The sequence below is a fragment of the Rousettus aegyptiacus genome, unplaced genomic scaffold, assembly GCF_014176215.1.
Source record: "Rousettus aegyptiacus isolate mRouAeg1 unplaced genomic scaffold, mRouAeg1.p scaffold_m13_p_3, whole genome shotgun sequence".
NCBI classification, from domain to species: Eukaryota; Metazoa; Chordata; class Mammalia; order Chiroptera; family Pteropodidae; genus Rousettus; species Rousettus aegyptiacus.
The window spans coordinates 10,138,809-10,162,510 of NW_023416306.1; the positions used below are offsets into that span (position 1 = coordinate 10,138,809).

A 23,702-nucleotide genomic window follows, 5' to 3' on the forward strand; every position below is an offset into this window, starting at 1 on the left:
ATATTGGTACTTTGGGTTCATGCATCAGTATTTTGTGAGCATGATTGATGAGTCCATCCACTTCTGTCCAATCCAATGCTTGGATAAGATCTAGTTTCTATACTTGTAAAGCTAATGGCCTCAGACCATGACTTCTGCTCTGAGTGGCCCAGACTCTTTCCTTTCTGGTGTCTCTTTCTCCTCTATCCCCAACTGCAACTATATCCAGATTTAGGAGCTTAGCAAATAATAGGAAACACAGCAATATATTTGGTTATATTTATTTATTTATATTACATTTACAGTGAGAATTAGAAAAAAAAATGTACCTTATTCCAGTTTTCACTTTTCTTGCTCAAGGGTAATTAATTTTCAGGAGTCTCATTATTTACTAGAAATATTACTGAAGCTCCTTATTAACTCATACAAGGAAAATATCCAAGTTTATTCTTATCATGACATAATCAGCCCTTCGTGAGTCTGTCTCCATCTATCTATCCAATAATATTTTCTCCCTCATGCCCTGCCACCCCACATTCTTGCCCACAAAACTACTCACAGTCCTCAAGCAACTCACAGCCTGCCTGCATGCCTTTGTTACTTAGCTACTCCACTACCCTGAACGTCTCCTCTTCCTCACCACATGGCAAGAGCTTAGGTGTCTACATCTGAGAACGTTGGAGTTCATTGCATTAGCCTCTGTGCTCCCACAGCCACATATATGGGTCTCTGGTAAACACCTGACATATTGCTATATAATTAGTTCCTTATCTCCAATTAGACTGTGTGACCTTCAGTGCAAAGGACTCATTGTTATTCACCTTCTTTCTTCTTAGTATGTACTTGATAATCATCTATTGAATCAAATAGTGGTTGGATGGGAAGTAGAATGACATTTTAAGCTATGACAAAACTGTATGGCATTATTTTGCTAACATTACCTTTTACTTATAGAGAGAGTTAATAAAACAGATGACTTACATGAAGATCTTAGGTTGCCTAGTGTTCTTTCCAGTACATAAAATATTCAAAATTGTTTGTGAAAATGAAAAAAAGTATTGTGGATGTTGAATTAGTAAGGCTAATCAGTTGCATATTCTCACAAGCACTGAATTTATGGTTTGTTTATAATTTACATATGAACCACATATTGTATTGTTTTAGTTTAAAAAGAATGCAGAGAAAATTAATGCTTGGAATTCAGATTTAACATGAACATATCTTCCTAGGTCTGAATCTGCTCCTTTGTGCCCCTTCCCAGTGCTGAGAAATGTTCCCCCAAATCTTTCTTTTCCATATTTGAAAATAGCCAACTTGACCTAACAGGTGCCATCTACATGTCAAGCCCCTCTTAGGAGTATATGGAGATTTCAGGAAACCGGTTTCAGAGACCAGAGGGTTAAATTCATAACCTGGTGAAATAGTCCTCTGAATCAAAGCTACCTAGCCACTCCACTCTTTGGGGACTAAATGATATTAAGCCAAGTAATACAACTGTCTTATTTTGTGAACAAATAAACAGATCTCCATGAGTTGCTGTATCTAGTCAAGTTCAGCACTACAACTGATACGAAAACCGGGGTTCCCAAAACTATTTCCAATGGACCATTTCACTCCTCTTGACTGACCTGGGAAGGGCACATATGGCCAGTGATTTCCTGTCAGTCCTGCGTTGACCCAAGAAAGCTCTTCATTTCTTCATGTTAAGGTAGAGGTTTGATTATTCTGTTCTCAGTTCTCACTTATCAAGAGTGGAGAAACCATATTTGAAGACCAGATGAAAAGACAGCATCTTTCCTTATGTTTTAAGGCAGAAGAGACTCTGGGGACATAGAACCCTCATCTGCTCTAAAGAAAGAGAAATGAGAGCAGGCCATTTTAAATCCTGAGCCAACCAAACTGACTAGAAACGCAGCAAAAACAGTTATCTACATGCTGCTTCTAGCATAATCCCCAGAGCTCCCTGCTGGAAGTTGTAGAGACATTTGGGAATATTAGTCTCTAAAGAATCCATTGTGGGAAAAACTTTGGTTCAGTTCCCAGACCCATTTCTCAAATTCAAAATAACTGCTCTGTGACTTTGTGAAGTTCACTTATCCTTTCTTAGGTAAATAAGTCAGAAAACAAAATATTCTCTCACAATAGAAATTTTAGAGTTAATACTTTGTCGTTCTAAAATATATGAAGTGATATCCCACTGCGGTTTTAATTTGCATTTCCCCAATTCTTAATGATGTTGAGCACATTTTCATGTGCCTGTGGCCATTCTTATATCTTCTTTATATGAAGAGTCTGCCCATTTTTACTGGGTTGATTATCTTCTGAGAATGACTTTAGGAATTTGAACTCTAATTTATAATGGATATACTCTTTCATTTTTTCTTTAGTTTAAGCCTTTAAAAAATCTCAAATTTTATCAAGATATATGACCATGTTTAATTTCCATACATCTAGCAGCATGTCCTAAAAAATGCTTATCTTTTAATTTAAATGTTTCTTCCACAAGTCTCTTTGCGTAACAGAGTTCCTGAGTATTTATATACCTAAGAATATTGGTAATATGTCTCTACATTTGAATGACAACTTTCTGTATATAAAATTTTGGGTTGAAAATCCTATCAGTTAAAAATATTTCATTGCCTTTTTTCAGTCAACGTAGCTATTAAGAAGTCCCATGTGAATACAACTACGGTTCCTTTGTAGGCAAGCTTCCCTTTCAGAATTTTCTCTTTGACTTTGAAATTCTTAAAACTTATTAAACCTATGGAGGTGAGAGCTTTTGATTTTTTCCTTCTTTGTCCCTCCATAGACCCTTAAAATCTGAAGTCATTAATATTTAACTCTTAATAATTTGTCTACATAATTTTTAAAAATATTTCTTTTTTTCCAATTTTATTTTTTGTTATTTTGGGATTCATATATATTTTTCATGAATCCTTCCTTTATTTTGCTTGTTGCAAGTGGCAATAATTTTTCTTCTATTACTGACTTTTTTTTTTTGCTAGATATAGAATTCCTGGGTGATGGTGTTTTTCTTTCATCATAATTTAGATAAATCATCTCGCTGCCTTGTGGCATCCATGGTTTCTGATTAGAAATTAGTTAGTCTTGCTAAGGACCCCTTGTACATGACTAGCTTCTTGCTGCCTTCAAGACTTTCTCTTTGTCTTTCAGCAGTTTGATTATAATGTGTCTCAGTGTGGATCTCCAAGTTTGCCTATTGCAAGAACATAGAACTTCTTCGTATGTGTAGATTTGTGACTTTGATCAAATCTGGGAAGTTTTTGAACAGTATTTCTTCATATATTCTTTCACTTTTTCTGAGATAAAAATCAGTGGGGGATAGAGCATGTGGACAGCACCAAGAAGTTCTGAAATACTTAATCCTGGTTTAATCCTTTTATACCTAGTTTAATTCTTTTATTTTTTTTTTTATTTACTGTAATTCTCTGCCTCTCCATAAAAGTCCTGTGGGACCTGCTACACACTATGTATGATTCTATCTGTGAATAACATTTATTTCACTTTTATGCATTATTTTAAACTATACAATATTATCAGAATGAGGCATTCATCACTTCTAAAGAGTATATTTATATTTATACCTTTAAGCTTCTACCCCAATTCAAAAAAAGATAAGAAGTTAGATCGCATAATGCTCTGCCCACTGGAAGGATTTCTCCTCACCTCTGTTCTTTAGAGTCACTCCTGAGTAGGGTTGTATATGGCAGTACACATTCTTGGCAGTATCCATCTCTCTATTTTCAGCTCATCACAATGTATCATGATTTATCCATGAACCAGAATCAACTGTTTTACACTCCAACAAGCCAGTGGTATGAGTCGGGTGAAAGGAAATTAAAACTAGGGTAGAGAACCTGGGCATCTGGACTGACCATCCCAGATGTCATCTGTGCTCTCTGGATCTGCTTGAGCCTAACATGAATATTTCCACTGTATGATGGCTTGCTGCTACACCCTTACACCCTGGCTCAAGTCTTAAAACTGGGTGAAGAGACTGGCTGCTTTTTAACTGAAATAATGGGAGGTGAACAGGGTCACAGGCTGATCTAGGACTGTTCACATGTTGCCAGTGTTCTAAGAACAGCAGGAGAACAAGCACCTTTCAAAACCTTGCTTGTGTCAAATTTGAAAAAGCAAGATTTAAGGCCAATCCATATACTAGGGATGCACATTTCACCTCCTGGGAGGAGGTACAAATTCACATTGTAAGGATGCAGAATCAAAGAAAGAAGTTGGAGCCAATTGCTAAACCTACCATGAAACCTTTTCATAGTAATCAGGAATGGGTGCCAACAATTCTCTGCCAAGGGAAAGTGGAATGCTTCCAACCATCTGGAGGACTTAAAGGATTTTGAGGATCCACTGTACTGCATCTAAAGATCCTAATGACAGGTCTCACATTTCCACCCCTTTCCTTGCAGAACCCTGAATAGGAGGCCTTGTAGGTCTACATACCCTGAACTCTTACAATCAAATGCTGGCCCCGAGGGATCTTTGGAAACAGGGTGGAGTGAGAAACGTCCCCAGATCTCTCTCCCTGAAACAACAATACACTGAACATCTAAAACAATAATAATTATAATATAAAAACACCCAAACCGCACACTAACATGTGTGAGCATGGGATCTGCTCATAAGAGCTACCACAGATCAGAATCCTGGGTGTTGGGCAGTGGACTGGGAGAAATAAAGAAATTGCTACTCATAGCCATGGGAGCTAATTGTAGGAGGAATGGGAAGGAAGAAGGAGCAGCCAGTTCCCTAAACAGCCCTACCTGGGAAAACTGTGAGCTACCCATGGTAGGCTTGTGGTAGGGCCCAGTCATCAAGGCAGAAGGCAGAGAAGCAGGATGGCCGAAAAACAACAGTAGATTTTTACTGGCCATGGTTGCAAAACTGAGGCTGAGCTGCAGCCCTCAATCCCTAACCAAGAGGGGCCCTCCCACCATACCCTCCAAGACCAATCACCGTGGAGCCCTAGGGGAATCTGAGCAAATGCTACCAAAACTATTGCTAACACTGACAGGCCTGAGACTGAGGTTAGTGAGCGTGATTAAATATCTACAAGAAAATAAAAAGGCATTATTAAAGCTTTATATAAAGCAGGGATCCAAGGGGCTTAGACGCCACCTACTGGAAACCAAAAGACAAGTGCATTCTTTGCAGCAGGCTAAAGAGAGACCTTTATATAATAAATCTTTCAGGAAAAAAAAGCAAAATACATTTCCCTTAATGCCCAGGCAGAGAAGTAGTCTATTAAACACCATGAGCAACCAAGGCGACAAGGCATCTCAGAAAGAAAGAGAAAAATCTCCAGAAAATAAGCTTAAAAACAAAGAAATATGCTATTTAAATGACAGAGAATTCTAGATGTTACTTCTGAAAAAAGTTTAGTGAATTCCTAAAAGAGTCATATCAACAATTTCAGGATTGAAGAAATACTTAGATGAGCAGAGCAAGGAGATTCAACCCCTCAAAAAGAACCAAATAGAACTTCTGGAAATGAAGAACACACTGCAACTGTCAAAAAATGAAATAGAAAGCTTGGGAAATAGAGTCAAATGGAGGAAAGGATCAGTGATATTGAAGACAGAAATCTAGAAATAAATCAGAAGGAAGAAGAAAGAAACCAAAGAATGAAAAATAATGAAAGAGAAATTCAAGAACTAGCTGATACTATCAGGAGAGGAAAAATAAGAATAATAGGCATTATTGAAGGTGAGAAAGAAGAGCAGGAACTAGAAAGCATTTTCAGACAAATAGTTGAGAATTTCCTAAATCTAAGGAATGAACTGGAGATTGGAATTCAAGAAGTCAACAGAACACCCAATTATCTCAACCCAAAAAGGCCTTCACAAAAACACATTTATTAAAATTATCAAAAATCGTGATAAAGAGAATTATCTGGGCAGCTAGGGAGGAGAAAATGGTAACTTATAAAGGAAAATGCATTAGATTATCCTCAGACTTCTCAGCACCAACCTTACAAGCCATAAAGGAATGGAATCAAATATTTAAACTATTAAGTGAAAGGAACTACCTTCTGTTTACTTTTGGTATGTCTTGTCCTTTTATAGCTTCCTAATGTAGAACCTTATGTTATTTATTTGATCCATTTTTCCTCTTTCAATGTAAGTATTTAAGTGATAAATTTTCATTAAAGCATTGCTTTAACTGAAGCTCATCAACTTCGATATGTTGTCTTTTCAATATCTTGCAAATTCAAATACTGTCTTACTCCCCTCGTGATTTATTATTTAACTCATATGGTTTTTTAGAAGTGTGATTGTTAATTTTCAAATATTTATGGCTTCTCTACATATTTTCTTATTAATTTCTTCTTTAATTTCTGGTTTTAATTTTTTACAGTTTATCATGAAATAATTTTAGACTTGAAAAATTTTGCAAAAACTAGTAAAAAGCATTCTTATTTACCTTATAACCAGCTTCCTCAATTACTACGGTGCAATTATCAAACTCAAGGAATTAGTATTGATAATATTGTATTAAATACTCAGCAGACCTCATTTGAATTGTGTCATTTGTCCAGAAATGTCCTCTTTCAGGTCCACCATCCACCCTGGGATGACATATTGCATTTAACTGTTAAAATTTCCTTAATTTTGTATAGCTCTTCTGTTTTTCATGACCTTGACAATTTCGAAGAGTACCAGATAGTTATTTTGTAGACTGTACCTCAATTTGGAGTTGTCAGATATTTCCTCATGATTGAACTCAAATTATACCATTGTGACATATTGCAAAATCATAATTGTGTCTTTGTTATTATATCATGTTAGAAAGTAAATAGTTCTGGTATGTTTTATTACTGGTAATGTTTGGTCTCTTGGTTTAAGTGACATTTGTCTTTATTTGTGATATACATTGAAAATATCTTTTCAGGGTGTCAGTTGTTTCTCACTTTCTGGAAATCATGAAAAGTTTTAAGGTCATGGTCAAGTTTATCAAAATTTTATTGCCTCTCGATTTTGAAAAAAAGCTGTTTTCTACACTGCAATTAAAGAATAATTTATCATATTTCCTTCTAGTACTTGTATGCCAAGTAACTACCCATTTGTCCTAGTACATTTATTAAACCCGGAGGCAGTTTCCTGGTACCAGAGATACATTCACTGGGACAAAAGTTAAGGTGGACATGTCACCTTGTGCATTTAAAATGGCAAATGTCAATGCACATTTATACCAGCAACTTGAAGTTTTAACTTTAGCACAGACTAAATTTTTATTTCTGAGTATTCTTTTCTATCCTGTTTTATTCATTTGTCTATTTCTATCCTCAAGCAGCTAATATATGCCCCTCAAACACATAAATATTAACAGATACTTATGACAGAGTGAGACAAATGTTTTAATAAGTTGCAAAGATCTGTGGGCACATATAGCAGTGAATTAATAATTTTCTGTGGATAGATGAATCCAGGAGGAAGACTTCACCAAAAGGTAACATCTGTGATGGGTCTTGAATTGAGGGTAGGTTGTTGCAAAACAGAAAATAGAAAGTTTTTCAAGGCAGAAGGCATAGAATATGGAATGGTACAGAAAGGTACAGATTTATGTCAAGAAAGGACAATGAGCAGCTATTGCCCTTAGGTGAGGTGACATGGTAATCTAATGTCCCTGATCTGAGTCTCCAGTCATTTCTTTTATGTTAAATTTATAATGCATGCAAACTGGAAACAGCCACTTAAATGATCCCTGGCCATTAATTCATCGGTCACTGCGTGCTAATGATTCAACTTATCCTCAAACACTAGAAAGCAAGAAAAGGTGGTGAAATTGACATTTGACTAGACTGTTGGCAGCAGGAAAAGTCAGGGATGTGGTGATGCCATTGCTAGAAGGCAGGGTAACAGCAGATAATTAGAACTGCATGCACCATTCAAGGAGAAGATGGGCCAGGGGCATGATAAAGCATCCGTATTGAGACGCATCCCCAGTATTTTTTAAAGGTGGATGCAATTTCCTAGTTCTGGAGATTCATTCACTAGGACAAAGGTTAGGGTGGACTTGTCACCTTGTGCATTTAAAATGGCAAATGTCGAGCTTCTCTTTGAGAGAGGTGAAAGGGAAGAGAAGGAAAGGGAAAAGATAGAAAGAGAAGATTGAGAAGAGAAAATTGGGTATGATTTGTATTCTAAGCAGTAATTACAGATTATAGCATATGTTAAACATTGTGTTAAACACTTTATATGTGTTATCTTTTTGAATTCTCACAACAGCATTACATGCTAGTTACTATAGTTAATATTACATTCACTTGTTTATATTCAGAAACTGAGACTCAGATGTTAATAACTTGCTGACAGTCACACAGTGGTAGATATAATACATAAGCTCAAGTATTTCTGACTGCAACATCAGTCTTATTTTCATTAAAAAAAACTATTTAAAAATCTAAGTTCATCAGTGAGAGCTCAGTAGAACCACGATTATGTAGGGAAGAAACTGACAGAGTGTAGTGCAGTTTACAAAATTTCTCCTATGGGTTACTGAAAAATCCTCTGCAGGTTGTTAGGGTACAGCCTAAGCAGCATTCACAGGGGAGATGCAATAATAAAATTAAGGCAGTTATCTTTTAAAATAGATCTAAACATAGACCAAAGAATAATGGTTCTGTAAAAGATACTTGAGAGCCCCAAGTAATATGGTCAAGCACCCTTCTCTCTGATCATGTGGCTTGATTCATTAGCCTTTTCAAAATATCTAATTAGAGACTAATGTTCAAGCAGAGGATGTGCTCCTTTGGGGAGATACTAGAATCTCAGAGGCTGTTTACACTTCCATCCTCTAGGCTTTTATTTGCTTTGCCTCATCTTCAATACATTTGCTAGTATTAGAAGAAGTTAATTGGAACTGTGTATGTCAACAGTGTGAGAGAAGCAAGAAAAGAGAGAACACTAGTGGCTGAGAGGAATATGTGGGTTTCATGTCCATTTAAGCATAGTGTGCCTATTAAGTGTATTCATTTTGGAATCAGATATCTGGGTTTAAATTCTGGCTTTGCCACTTAGTAGCTGTGTAACTTCAAGCAAATAATTTAATGTTTTTAAACCTTTGTTTTCTCTTCCATACAATGAAAATATTTACTTTAAAGGAATATGTTGAATATTGCCAAAGATAATGAAGATCTAAGCATATAACTTGGAATGAGTACATTTACATATAGAAAGATAGCTTTTTTTTTCCTTCTAACCCACCCAGAGACACTGCATGACAGAGAATATTTTATTACCTCCTTTGATGAGGAAATTGTGGCTCAATAAGGTTATATAATTTGCCCTCAATCAGAAAGCTAGCAAGTGGCAGATGCAGGATTTGGACATAGATACCAATATAACTCTGAGGTGACTTTCCCTAAATTTCCAAAATCATGCCTTTGATCTCATGGGGATATCATTGCCCTTCTACTCAGGAGTCTCCCCAAGGCATTCTTCATGTCTTTGTTTCTCAGGCTGTAGATGAATGGGTTCAACATGGGAGTCACCACAGCATACATCACTGCTGCAATCCTGTCCTTGCTGGCAGAATTGGCAGTGGAGGGAATGAAGTACACCCCAATGGCAGACACGTAGAATAAACAAACTGCGGAGAGGTGGGAGCCACAGGTGGAGAAGGCCTTCCACTTCCCCCTTGCCGATGGGACATTCACAATGGCAGCCACAATGCGGACATAAGAAATGATGATTAACAAAGGGATCAGGATGGTTAATGCCCCTCCCCAGTAGATCAGCACACATTGGTTGGCATAAGTATCGGAACAAGAGAGCTTCAACAAGGGGAGAAGTTCACAAAAGAAGTGGGGGATGATGTTGTCAGTGCAGAAAGACAGTTGAGCCAAGAGAAGTGTGTGGGTTAGAGAATATGAATGAGTGAGGATTAGGGACATGACCACCAGCAGGATACAGCATTTGGGATTCATGACCAAGGTGTAGCGAAGCGGGTAGCAGATAGCCACAAGCCGGTCATATGCCATCACTGCCAGGAGGAAAACATCTAGGCCAATGAACCACAGAAAGAAGTAAATCTGAGAGAGGCATCCAGTGTAGGTTATGGTACGCCTGTGGGCCTGAATGTTCACCAGCATCTTGGGTACCGTGGTAGATGATAAGCATAGGTCAGTGAGGGAGAAGGTTGCCAGAAAGAAGTACATGGGAGTGTGGAGGTGTGGATCAGAGCCAATGGCCAGGATGATGACAATGTTCCCCACCACAGTGACCAGGTACATCCCCAGGAAGATGCCAAAGAGGAGAGGCTGTTTTCCTTGCTGCTCAGATAGGCCCAGGAGAAGGAATTCAGAGACATCAAATGTGTGGTTTCCTGGCTTCATGCTGCTAGTGTAACCTAGGAGTAAAATGGGAGATGACGCTTCATTGCTACCAAATACAGCAAAGTTTCTGCCCTTGTGTAGATAACATTCTAATCATGGGAGACATATAATAGACACACGAACAAATAAAAAAAAGTGCTAAAATATAAACAAAATATGATAACTAGCAGATTACTTTAAATTTGTAGTTAGCAAGGAACTATGGAGGAATGGATGGCAAGGAGCCAGCCAAGAAAAGAATTGAGTGGAATTGTGTTTCTGATACAGGGAATAGAAATTGCAAATATGGGATGAGCACATGTGTTTGGAGAAGTAGGAAGAAGGCAAGTGTGATTCAAGTATGGTGAGCAATGGAGAGTGGTAGGAGAGGAGACTGAAGAGGTTGGCAGAAGGAGATCACATAAGACCACGGAGTCCACATTCTCAGTACAGAGACCTGAGGATGTGGACCAGTGTTTAAGCAACAGTCATTATCTGATTTTTGGTATGAAAAGATCATTCTGCTACTATGGAGATAAGGATTATAGAGACATGAGTGTAAACAGGGAGTAAGAAAACACATATGGGATTCAGGGTAGGGGGATAGAGTGAAGTGGATGGCTTTGGCTGTGTATTAGAGAGTTTAGTGACTTGCCCAGGGAACTGTAATGGGTGGATCTGGGCTCTAGAGCAAAAAGCTTTTCACTCCTCCAGCAACTGTAGCTTCAAAGATAGAAATAGTAAACTTCTCTGAAATAAACAGGAAAGAATTAAGGTGATTTCCTTATCAACTGGGACCATTTAAAAATTACATAGCTAAGAGAATCGAAGAAATGATCTCTAGACTATTTCTCAAATGACAGAATTTCTGGAATGTCCTGTAAACACAAGAAGACTGAGAAGAGAGGTGCCAGAGATAGGAGTAACTCTCAGTTATTCCTAGGAGGAGAATGAAAAAAGCAAAGGATTCAGGGACAACTTGCAGAATTGTAGGTATAAAATCATTTATGATGTGTTTACTATGTGCCAATGACATCTGTCATTTAATCCATACAAACTGCATGCTAAATATATTTACCTTGCTTTTTCATATCAGGAAACAGAGAGCTCTGAGAAGCTAACTGACCGGTCTAAGATCAGACAGCTAATAAGAGGATAAGTCAGTATTAAAACTATGATCTCTCTTCTACCAAACCTGAAGTTATTCAGTTATGCAATTCTACCTCCTAAGGCAGGCAGACCTTTATTTTCTCATGATCGCTATAGATATTTGTCAACTACTTTGGGACTATAACTGCATGGAGTAGATACATCCTTTAGATGCCTCCACAGTGGGTCTTGGGAGCCATGTTTGTGAATTTTCATCTATTCAAATATTTATTGATTGCCTACCTTACACCAGGAGTGCCTATGGGTTAATCAAAACAGGCACAGTCCCTGTGCTTACAGGCTAATTGGCAATACTGACAGTAAACAATTACACAGGTAAACATATAGTAAGAAACTCTGATTCGTATTGAATAAAAGAGACATGTCACTGAGAAAGTATAATTGGAGGGCCAAATTTGTATTAGAGCTCTGGGAAAACTTCTTCAAGAAAATTAAATATAATTCAGGAGCCAAATTAGTAATTAGCTGCATCAAGAATAAAAGGAAGAAGAGTAAGGTTATAGACTTTCCAGCATATGTGAAAGTCCAGGGCTAGTAAAAAGGGCTTGGCCAGCATGGGAAAGAAGACCAGGGTGACGGGAGAATAGTCAGCAAGATGGTAAATTGCATGAAACATGACCTGGGCTCTTTGGTCACAGGCAACTGAACCATGGAATCAGCTGATTGAAACTAAGTCAGTCAGGTTGTCTTTTTAAGACTTAGAGTTGGTCATCAAGAGAGTTTAGCCAGTTAGTTCTGGGCTCTGTAGATAAAAGTTCACATAGAAATTGAAGTTCATGTAGAGTTGGGAAGAGAGCAGCATCCTGGCCACCCCAGCCTTGTGTAACCTTCATTAAGAGGAACAGAAACTCAGGTATATCTGCACACAGAACATGGAAACCAAGTTGGGAAAAAGAACAGTAAAGAGGCATGGCATTCTAGAAAGACACAGAATAGCTGCCTCTTGATTTTCCAGTGTAATTTTATTCTCTTGAGTCTTTCCCTTCATAACAAGAGACAGAATGACTTAGTGCTCAAGAGTGCACACTCTGGGCTAAGACAGACCTTGCTATCAATCCTGCCTCTGTCATCTATTAGATGTGGTAAATAACAACATCACAATGATCACAGCAATAATAGCAAGAAGAATTAACAAATATTAGCTGTTAAAAGTCTGCCAGGCACTGTGCTAAAAGTGTTTTGCTTATCTTATTGTATTTTCACTATCTTATGAGATGAAATCTCTATTTTTCAGATAAGAAACAGAAATATAAAGAGATGAAGTGATTTGTCCCACTGGTGAGTAGTAAAGCCTAGACTTGAACTCTGGTCTGTCTGATTCAGTACTTACCTAACCGATTTCGACCAATCTCAGATGTTATGAGCTCTGGGATTCTGCAGCCTTGACACTTTGCTTTTGTACAATGGCAAATTCACATTACAGTCCCATCAAGAGACTCCGCCTCTTCCCCTTAAGGAATGGAAATGGAATCCGGTGTTGTAGGCAACTGGAGTAGATTTCTGGAGTCAACCTGAGGCGTTTCACACTGGGAATATTTACCAGGTTTAGAGGCCTCAGTGTTCTCATTAGTGGGAACAGAGACTAATCGTCTCCACGTCCCTAAGGAGAGGGAAGGGCACTGCTATTTTCAAGTGGGATTCTTGTTCTTGCAGACTCTCAGGGAGTGTTCTCCTTGCCCATCACACTCAGGAGGCACTGCTCTGAGCCTGTTGCTGTTGCTCTATGCACTTCCCTCTGTGACTCGGAAGGAAGAACTTGGGTCACAGGTCCAGATGGAGACAGCAGAGATGGGGCATCGGTTTCCTTATCTGAACTTGACATAGTCTTAGCCCAAGTTATTCTGGCCAGCATTTGAACCCTTCTCTGTTATTATCCTCACCAAGTGCAACTAAGGTATCTTTGTGGAACAGAAATTCTTAAATTTAATGTAGATCGATCTACCAGTTTTGTCTCACTTATTTTGCTCACCAATTCATCAGTTCTTAGAATATATTTGGTTTATTTTCATTCTGTTCTGTTATGTAAATATACCACAATTTTTAATCCATTATAATATAGATGGGCATTTAGTTTTGAGCTACTATGAACAGAGCTGTTGTGGATATTCTTGTAAATATCTTTCACAGAATATTTTTACAGAATATTACAGAAATATATATACAATTCTTTTGAGTACATACCTAGGAATATAAATTCTGGGTCATAGGGAATAATACATTGAATGCTATCCAATGGCACTTCAGAAGGTTTACACCAATATCTTGCAGTAGTTCCTCCTCTTCTGCTTTTGCTTTCCATGGTTTCAGCTACCTGAGGTCAACCATGGTCTGAAAATATTAAATGGAAAATTCCAGAAATAATTCATAAGTTTTAAATCACATGCCATTCTGATTACCATGACAAAATCTCACACCATTCTGCTCCATCCTGCTTGGGTGCAAATTATCCTTTTGTCCAATGTATTCACACTGTAAAGCTACCCGCCCATTAGTCACTTAGCAACCATCTCAGTTATCAGAATGACCATCTTAGTATCAAAGTGCTCTTGTTCAAGTCACACTGATTTTGCCTAATAATCCCCTCAAACCATAGGAGCAGAGCTGCTGGCAATTCAGATATGCCAAAGAGGATCCTTAAAGCGCTTCCTTTAAGTGAAAAGGTGAAAGTTCTAGACTTAGTAAGAAAAGAAAAAAAAATTGGTTGCTGAGGTTGCTAAGATCTATAGTTGAGAACAAATCTTCTGTCCATAAAATAGTGAAGAAGGAAAAAGAAGCTTGTGCTAGTTTTGTTGTTGTACTTCAGACCGCAAAAGCTGTGGCCACAGTGGGTGATAAGGGCTTTGTTGAGATGGAAGAGTCTTTAACTTCGTGGGTGGAAGGCATGAACGAAAAACATGTTCTGACTGATGGCAACTTGTTGCATCAGAAAGCGCTGAGCCTGTACAAAGGCTTCGGCAAGGGATCCCCTGAAAGGAGTGACACCAAGCCATTTACTGAAAATAAGGGAGAGTTACAGAGACTCAGAAATAGCTTTGGCATTTTATCATCTCACATTATCACAAGAAAGGTGAATACAATAGCATATTTTGGGGAAGAGAGAGACACGTTCACATAACTTTTATCATGCTATACAGTTATAATTGATCTATTTAATTTTTAGTTATCATTGTTAATCTCTTCCTGTGCCTAAACTATAAATTAAACTTTATCATAGGTATGGATGTACAAAAAAAAAATAGTGTATATAGGGTTTGGTATCTTTGAGGTTTCAGGCATCCAATAGGGGTCTTGAAATGTATCCCTTATGGATAATGGGGACCACTGTATTCCCCTCTGTGTTGTAAGAGGTTTTTAGTTGCTCCACATCTTCAGCAAGCCTTAGATTGTTAGGCTTTTTATTTTATTGTATTTTATTTTTTATGGTGACGTTAGTTAAAATAATCAAAAAAGTTTCAGCTGTATACTTTAACAGTAAGGCACTGTGTGTTCACCTCTCATAGTCAGATATCTTTCTGTCACCACATATTTGACTCCCTTTACCCCATCTACCTTCCCCTTCCTCCCCTCTGGTAACCACTAGTCTATAGTCCATGTCCATGAGTCTCTGTTCATTTGTCCTATTCATTTGTTGCTTTTATATATAAGTGATATCATGTGGTTTTCAACATTTTCAGTCTGGCTTATTTTGCTTAGCATGTGTTAGTCTTTTAAGTTTTAGCCAAGTCAGTAGGTACGTAATAGTATGTCATGGTGGTTCTAATTTGCATTTATTTGATATTAACTGAATTCAAACAACTTTTAGTATGTTTACTGTTCATTTGGATATCTTCTTGCGCGAAGTACCTATTTATATCTTTTGTTTATTTTCCTATTGCATTTTCTCTCTTTTTTTATCGATTTGAAGAATCTTATATATTCCTATTTTGATTCCTTTGTTGGATGGACGGATGGGTCATAGATAGATGATAGACAGAATCTCCTACTCTGAGTTGCCTTTTCACTATCAAAATGATATAAATGACATGTTTTGATGAGCAATAGATCATAAAGTTAATGTAGTCCAATTTGTCTTTTTATACTTTATGACGAGTACTTTTTGTGTTTTGTTTTAATCTGGACAAGTGTATAAAGATACTCTCCTATGTTATTTCCAAAAAGCTTTTGTTTTTTATCTTTTGTATTTGGAATGATAATCCTTCTGGAAGTAATTTTTATGATGTGAGTTGTACTTCATCTGTCTTTCATATAGATATTCAGTGACCCCAGTACCATTTGTTGAAAATGCCATCCTCTCCTCACATATATATGTATATGTGTATAACTATCCCTACAAATCTTGTATGGAGAAGTTTTATTTCTCTTGGATAAATACCTATGAATGGAATTGCTAGGTCAAGCATATGTTTAACTTTATCAGAAGCTGACAGACTTCCAAAATGGCATTATGCACCACTACCAGCAATGTATGTGAGTTCTCATTTCTAACATCCTCACTACCACTAGTTATTGTCAGTCATTAAATTGTAGCCATTCTAGTGGGTTTGTTAGGGTATCTCACTGTGGTTTTCATTTACATTTATCTAATGACTAATGAATCATGTTAAGTATCTTGCTTATAATGATTTGCCATATAGCATCAGTGGTGAAATATCTGTTCAAATCTTTTGCACATACTTCTTTAAAAAATGAGTTGCTTGTCTTTTTTGTATACTCTGGATTCAAATCTTTATTAGAAGTATGTTTTGCAAATATTTTCTGCCAGTCTGAGGCTCGCTTATTTTTATTTTATTAAGTGTTTCTTTTGAAGAGCAGATACATTTCGTTTTTATGAAGTCCTTTTCTGGTCATGGTATTTTCATCCTGTTTTAGAAATTTCTGCCTACCACATGTTAACCAAGATTTTGTCCAATGTTTTCTTTTAATAGTTTCATAGTTATAGTTCTTACACATTTGACCCATTTCAAGTTACATTTTATATGTGGCGTAGAGCTAATCCAGTATGACTGGTATCCTGATATAAAGAGGAAATATGGACATAGACGTGCAGACAGGGAGAACATATGGGAATATCAGGGCAGAAACTGGAGTGATGCTTATACATATGCAAGAATGCTGAAGATTGCCAGAAGACCACCAAAAGCTAGGCGAGAGGCACGAGAGAAATTCTCTCTCATAGTCCTCAGAGGGAATCACCCTTATTAACATCTTTGGTCTTGGACTTCTAGCCTTCGGAACTGTGAAACCATAAATTTGTGTTTTTTAAGCCACACAGTTTGTGGTACTTTGTTATGAGAGTCCTACTATGGATAGTTTCCATAAGTCTTCAAATTCATGAATCTTTTCTTTGGTGGTATTTAATTTTCTGGTAAACCCATCAAGTGTATTTTTCACTTTCTATGTATATTTTTTTCAAACCAAAAGTTCAATTTGTGGGTTTTGTGTATGTGTGTGTTATATTTTCCTTCCCAGGATATTTATGTTTTCCTCTGCCATATTAAACATATAGAGTCTATTTATTTATGACCATTTTATGTTCTTTCGATTTTCTTTAATCTCTGTTATTTCCATGTCAGTTTCCACTGGTTAATGACTAATATGTTCCTGCTTCTTTGTATGCCTGGTAATTTTTATCGAGTGTCAGATACTAAATTTTGGGTGTATAGATTTTAAGTTTATTTTTACTCATTTAAATATCGTTGGACTTTGTTTTTGAATGAAGGTTTTATTGGATGTGACAGTAAAAACTTGATCTTTTCAAGGCTTCTTTTAAGCTTTGTTAGGAAATGAATGCAGCAAACTTTCTTCTATGGATAATTGGACTCCACTATTGTGGGAATACCTTTTGAAGATTCAGTGTAAGGCTTTTGCCACTCTGGTTGCTGGGACACAAACTACTCCCAACCTTTTATGAACTCCAGTGAATGTTTCTCCTAGCCCCTTTTAGTGACTCTTTCTTCAGCCTCAGGTAGATTATTTACAATAAGAAAACTTAAATTATTGTAGATCAGACATATTAACTTAGAGAAAGAGAAAAGATTTTATTAATAAATTTTGGAGAAATAATCAATTGGTACTCTTTATCCATTCTGACCTTGTTCTAGTGTACCTTCCTATATGTCAAAGGCTGGAAAGAAAGGAATACTTTTCCCAGACTCCTTTCCAGTTCAGGTCCTGGATGTGAATTAGGTTCTACCAAATGCACTTCTGTGAAGTTTGAGATATTGAAATGAGGTGGAGGGCATTCTGGGATTTATTTGGCCTTTTTTACTGTCAGATGCTTTCATGGAGTCGAGTTACTAGGTACATAGAAGCTTAGAGGCAGTTGCATTAGGAGTGGCAGCAGGAGCCCACCTTTCTGTGTCCAGTCATCAGGTAAGTGGGAGACAAGAGGTAGTTTTGATTTTGATTCCTGATACTGGGGTTGCAGCTGCACTGATATGTTCTTGAATTCAATGGTTCCAGTGGCAATCTTCTGATACCCCTCCTTCCTGATTGCATAAGAGATAGAAGTACTTCACATGACTCAGATTATTACTTTTCTTAAGGTTATTTTTGGAGATTCATTCAAGAGCCTGTGATTCCGTAACACTTTCAATGACTTTGCAAGCTCTTAATTCTCTGATTTAACTTCATTTCTGCTTAAAATACCAATGGCGGTTTCTTTTTCCCTACCGAGAACCTTGATTAATACATAATAAAATGTAGACTTAATCCTGAAATAATTATGACATCAGGCCCTTATGTTCACATGGTTAGATAGAAAACTTCAATCCCAAATGAAAACATCACAGCCTAATTCTAATACAGAAGGAAGAAAATTACTTTCGTTTTTGAAATGCTTAATTTTCTCTAAGAAGTCCTCTATCTCTCTTCCTTGTAGCAGAGTATATGACAACCTCATCTAGCATCTGTTTGCTGACAGCATGGGATTTACTGGCAACTCTCTCTTAAAGAAGTGAAAGATTGATTTTATCTCCAAAACAAACTCCAGATAACCAAAGTATAGATATTGCCTAAAATAAGTTGATACAAAATTTAAAAATCTCTTTAAATTTATGATTATCAAAATTATATTTTATCATAGAATATATGGGAAATACAAATTGAAAATTGATGTGGAAGAAAGAAAATGACAATCATGCATAATTCTATCATCTTTGGATAACCACTCAATATTTTGGTATATTTTATTCAAGTTTTATTGGCCAAGTAGTATGAATAATGAATAATAAATTCAGTTATAATTAATTTTCCTGTTAATACTATTCTGTATTAAAAACACATTATCAAACCATTGGAAAGCCCACACAATAGTACATCATTTCAATATAATATAAATTAATTAAGCCCAACAACTAAAATTTGAATGATTTCTCTTTCTCTTATGAGTTATATCATTAGACATAAATTCTTGACAATAGTTTTTTTTTTTTTTTACTATTTTCTAGATAAAATTTCTGGAAGTGAAAGAGTAGGTTGTTAGGTACAAATATTTTTAGTGCTCATATTATGGATTATCAACCATTCCCTGGAAATCTATGCCAATTTATATTCTCATTTCCAGCAGCATTTAAAAATCCAATTATAATATCTAATGGTGTTTTAATATATAACTGGGATGATATTATTTCTCAAAGTCTTTACATTATGATTCTGTACTATGTAAAGGAGTATTTCCATTCTCAAATTTTATTCCATATAATTAGCTGTCTATATCCCACAAAATGTAGTGGGATTCTTAGGTATGATATAAAGTCTCAAATTTTTTTTTACCAAGAAAATACTTTTCCTAATTAAGACATATTCAAGTTTGATTATAGGTTTTAAAATGTCAAATGAAGCACATAACGTCTGGGGTGGGGGGTCAGGGGGAGTGACTTTTTTATTTAGAATATATACACTCTTCTTTTCCAACTCATTTCCTCTACCTTAACAATATCCTCTTTATTTTCTGAGTCTTTTAAGGGACAGAGGTGGTTGAAAACACGAGAAAAGGAGAAGTGGCTGAGGTATACCCATGCTGTATTCTGCTATATTTCTGCACCACACATTGTCTGAACTCAAAGATATCTCCAGAAATATCCTCTCCATTTGAGATTTGTTTGGTTTTAAAAGTTCACCTTTCAAAATGCTAATGATCCTGTGGAAAAATGAACCAAATGCATACCTTTGAAGGGATACAATCATATTTAGCTGAGTGCTCCAGGAATGGAGGTTTGATCACAATCAGTAGGACGGTTTATTGATATAGGGCAGAGAGCGGACTGAATAGATGCCAAACAGAATGGCGTCACTGCATGATGGGAGGGCTAGGGCGAGGATAGTAGAGGTAGGAAATTAATTCAGAAAGAGGGGGATATTACTAGCAAACACAAAACTTGCTTTTTCTGACCTTTGCTTTGGTACTAGAAGTGACAGTAGTAGATGTGGTCAGGTCTAGGTAACATAATTCAAGGTCAGGATGACCTAGTCTGGTTTCCCCAGTTCTCATTGTTCTTACCCCTTCTATCCAGGAAGAAGGGATAGAGGGAAGAAGAGAGCATGGCCAAAGGGAAAGCCAATGCAATCGTTTTCCTTTAGATCTTCTTCCTCTAAAAGGAGATCTACATCTAAAAGTCACACTGTCCTTTTTAAAAAACTTCGTCCAGGACAAACATGATCTTGAACTTTGGAAAAATATCTACATGTTTTAAAACATATGGATATAAAAAATATTAATCCTACTGCAAAGATTTGTGACTTCTTAGAATACCAATTTCCATCAAACCACTTTTCATCGTTATCAATCTATAATTTCCACCACACTTGATTCATTTATTTTAGGAAATATTTTATGAAAGAACCTAGAAAATGAATTGTGTACTGAGTACACAATTGGCACACAGTATGTACACAACAAATATTGACTCCTTCTCAGCTATCCATTACAATAACAGGAATGCTTTCAAGTTAAAGAAACAAAATATTAAGTAAATAACATAAAAATATATATTAATTTAATTCTTTATTTCCTATTATGATCATTCAATATCTGTCATGATCTCCACGAGGTGGTATAGTAAAAAGAAGATTGGTATAGAATCCAACTTACCTGGTTTGAGGAAGTTAGTTAGCATTCTGAGTCATAGTTTCCACAGTTCTGCCTCAAAGAACTAATATGGACCACAACGAGTAACATCGTAGGTGCTGGATAAATGTTTGTATTCTCATCCCTTCACCTCATCCCATGCCCCGCCAAGGGCAGAATTACTCAGCTCCAGAGTGTACGTCATACATTTTCATTTAGAGATGAAGAGGGGTAGTGGTGTCCTGCTCTTCACTGGGATCAGGAGAGAGATTGAGGCAGAACATCTCATCCTACTGCCAAGTAAAAGAGTGGAAATACCCTTTTTGTTGCACCCCTAACTCAGAGTTACCTGATAACCTTTCCTTAAAGTCAGTCTGAGAGTGGTGGAATTATTGAAATGATGGAGGACAGGGGTTGATCAAAATACCAGGATCAGGCATCACTGTCATGGCAAGAAGAATGTTTTCCTACCACCCCAAAGTTTACCCAATGCCTCCTTCATGTCTCTGTTCCTCAAGCTGTAGATGAATGGATTTAGCATGGGAATAATTACCATATAGAGAATGGCAGCCCTCTTCTCCCTCTCTGCAGAGTGAGTTGATGGAGGAAGTAAATACACACCCATGAGAGAGCCATAGAAGAGCAGAACCACTGTGAGGTGAGAACCACATGTAGAGAAGGCCTTCCACCGCCCTCCAGGAGACGAGATGCCAAATACAGCCCAGGAAATGCGGACGTAGGAGAAAATGATCAGCATGAGGGGAGTGGTGAGGAACATTAGGCCCATGGTGATGATCATCAGCTCATTAATGTGGGTATCTGAGCAGGCGAGCTTCAGTAGAGCACTGGGATCACAGTAGAAATGGGGGATGGCCTTGTGGGCACAGAACACCACCCGGGTTAGCAACAGTGTGTGCATCAGGGCAGGACAGTTGGTTAGCACCCAGCACATGCCCAGCATTAATGCACAGAGCTGGAGACTCATAGCTGTGCTGTAATGGAGTGGCTGGCAGATGGCCACGTAGCGGTCATATGCCATCACAGCCAAAAGGCAGTTGTCGAGGCCACCAAACATAAGGAGAAAATATAGTTGTGCAAGGCACTCAGAATAGGAGATGGTCCAACTCTGGTTATAAATGTTGGCCAGCATCTTGGGGATTGAGGCAGAAGTGAAACAAGCATCAGTTAATGATAGGTTTGCCAGAAAGAAGTACATGGGAGTGTGGAGGTGTGGGTCACAGCTGATGGCCAGGATGATAAGCAGGTTCCCCATCATGGTGACCAGGTACATGCCCAGGAAGATGCCAAACAGGAGAGGCTGCTCGTTGGGCTGTTCAGAGAGTCCTAGAAGAACGAAGTCTAAAACAGCAGTTTGGTTCACTCTGTTTGGTTTCCCCATCCCTTGTAGTTTTCCTTACCTGTTCAGATAAAATCCTTCTTTGTGTCATTGTTTAACTATCAAATCAATTTACAAATTTGCATCACTATAGCTAGAACTATGCCGGGAGAAAGGAGAATATGAGGACCTTGCCAATAAGTATATCTGGATCTCTTTGTGGATGTAAGAAAATGCCCATGGAAATATCATGTACAGCATAGAGACTATAATTAATGATTCATTTATAATAACAATGTATGGTGTTAGGAGGGTACTAGACTTATCAGGGGGACCACTCCGTGAGCTACAGAAATGTCTAATCACTATATGGTACATCTGAAACTAATATAATATTGTATGTCAACTGTAATTAATACAACAAAAAGAACATAATTTTAAAAAGAAAGACAATATGTATGCATGGGAAACTTAGTGAAGAGTCACAATAATTTCTATTCAAATACAAATTTTTCTTTCTATGCTCTCATAAGGTCCAGAGAAAAAAGATCAGTTTGTCCAGAGAAGTCAGTGTGTACTATTGGAGGAGGTGAGAATTGAGCATATACTTGAAGGCAGATTTGAAAAAGTCATTTATGTTTACTAATTGGAAAAGAAATGCATAATCTTCATCACTGTGCCTCCATCACTGCAACACACACACACACACACACACACACACACACGCACGTGCACGCACTCACAATAGGACAAAATAACCTCCTCTCTTCCTCTCTGCTTTCCTTCCAAATCCTAGAACTTAACCTCATCTATTCAGCTCCAGTGCCTGTATTCTTCCCTACCTGGAGGCACAGGACATGTGGGAGGAGGCAGTGAGGGTCAGTGATGTCCCATTCTCCCCGTCCACTGTTAGGACCTCCCTCCACAAACGGGACAGGGGCTACCCCACCCCTCCATCGCCCTCCTTCCTCCCTATGCACTTCCTCTTCTGCTCCTCAGCACTTGTATTTGCTCTGGGAACCATCTCAGTCCCTCTGATCTCTTGGGCGTCATCATGATCAGTACCTATTTGCAGAGGCTTGCTAAGTACAGACACCTTGATGGCATTGTTTTCTTCTTTGCAGGGCTATGAAGTAGGCATTATTCTCGACAACTTTGCAAATGGTGAAACTGAATGTCAGAGATGTTTGATGTTCTCAGTATCAGATAGCTGGTAAATGGGAGTCAAATGCAGGTATGCCTGACTCAAAAGCCAGTGCCCTTTTCACCCCTACCCTTGCTCTATGTTGCTTTGATATTTACTTTCCGTCAGAGGAAGGAAAGGTGAAAGCAGCCAGGCTCTGGTTTCTGGGACGGAAAGTAGCCACTGTGTTCTGATCTCCTAGGATTCTGAGCAAGCTGGTACGAGAGGTTATTTCATATTAGCCTTGTAGAAAGTGTGACCTGGAAAACTTCTGTGAATGTTTTAGTGCTTTAGTATTCTTTGGTTCATAAAGAGGCATCTGATCTTAGACAGAGACTCAGATCATCTATCCAGGAAACTTTACCAAGTCGTTGGGCTGTGATGGTGTATGTGTGTGTGCCCCCCACCCCTTCCAGATTCTCACCTGTCTGAGCATGGGTTGGTTTCAGACATCTTCAGATTCTGTCCTCTGGATGGAAAATTCACAAACAGAAACTGACTTAGTGCAGTTGGGGTCTGCTGCATCCAGGGTTCATTAGAAACACCTGGAGAATATGACTCAATTCCAGTTCCCTGGGTCTAAGAAGACCAGAGTCTTTCTTCTTAGGGTTTTAAA

The 23,702-nt window shown here is 37.7% G+C and overlaps 2 protein-coding genes across 2 annotated transcripts; both read right to left on the reverse strand.

The window, feature by feature from the left end:
* Window positions 1-9,406: 9,406 nt before the first annotated feature.
* Window positions 9,407-10,351, reverse strand: LOC107505127 (olfactory receptor 1G1-like). Its single transcript, XM_016134984.1, has one exon. The coding sequence runs from the start codon at window positions 10,349-10,351 to the stop codon at window positions 9,407-9,409; it is 945 nt and encodes a 314-aa protein (XP_015990470.1).
* Window positions 10,352-20,975: 10,624 nt separating this feature from the next.
* LOC107505126 (olfactory receptor 1N2) lies at window positions 20,976-22,059 on the reverse strand. Its single transcript, XM_016134983.2, has one exon. It carries the CDS (start codon window positions 21,964-21,966, stop codon window positions 21,013-21,015), a length of 954 nt encoding a protein of 317 aa, XP_015990469.1. The 5' UTR covers window positions 21,967-22,059; the 3' UTR covers window positions 20,976-21,012.
* Window positions 22,060-23,702: the final 1,643 nt, after the last annotated feature.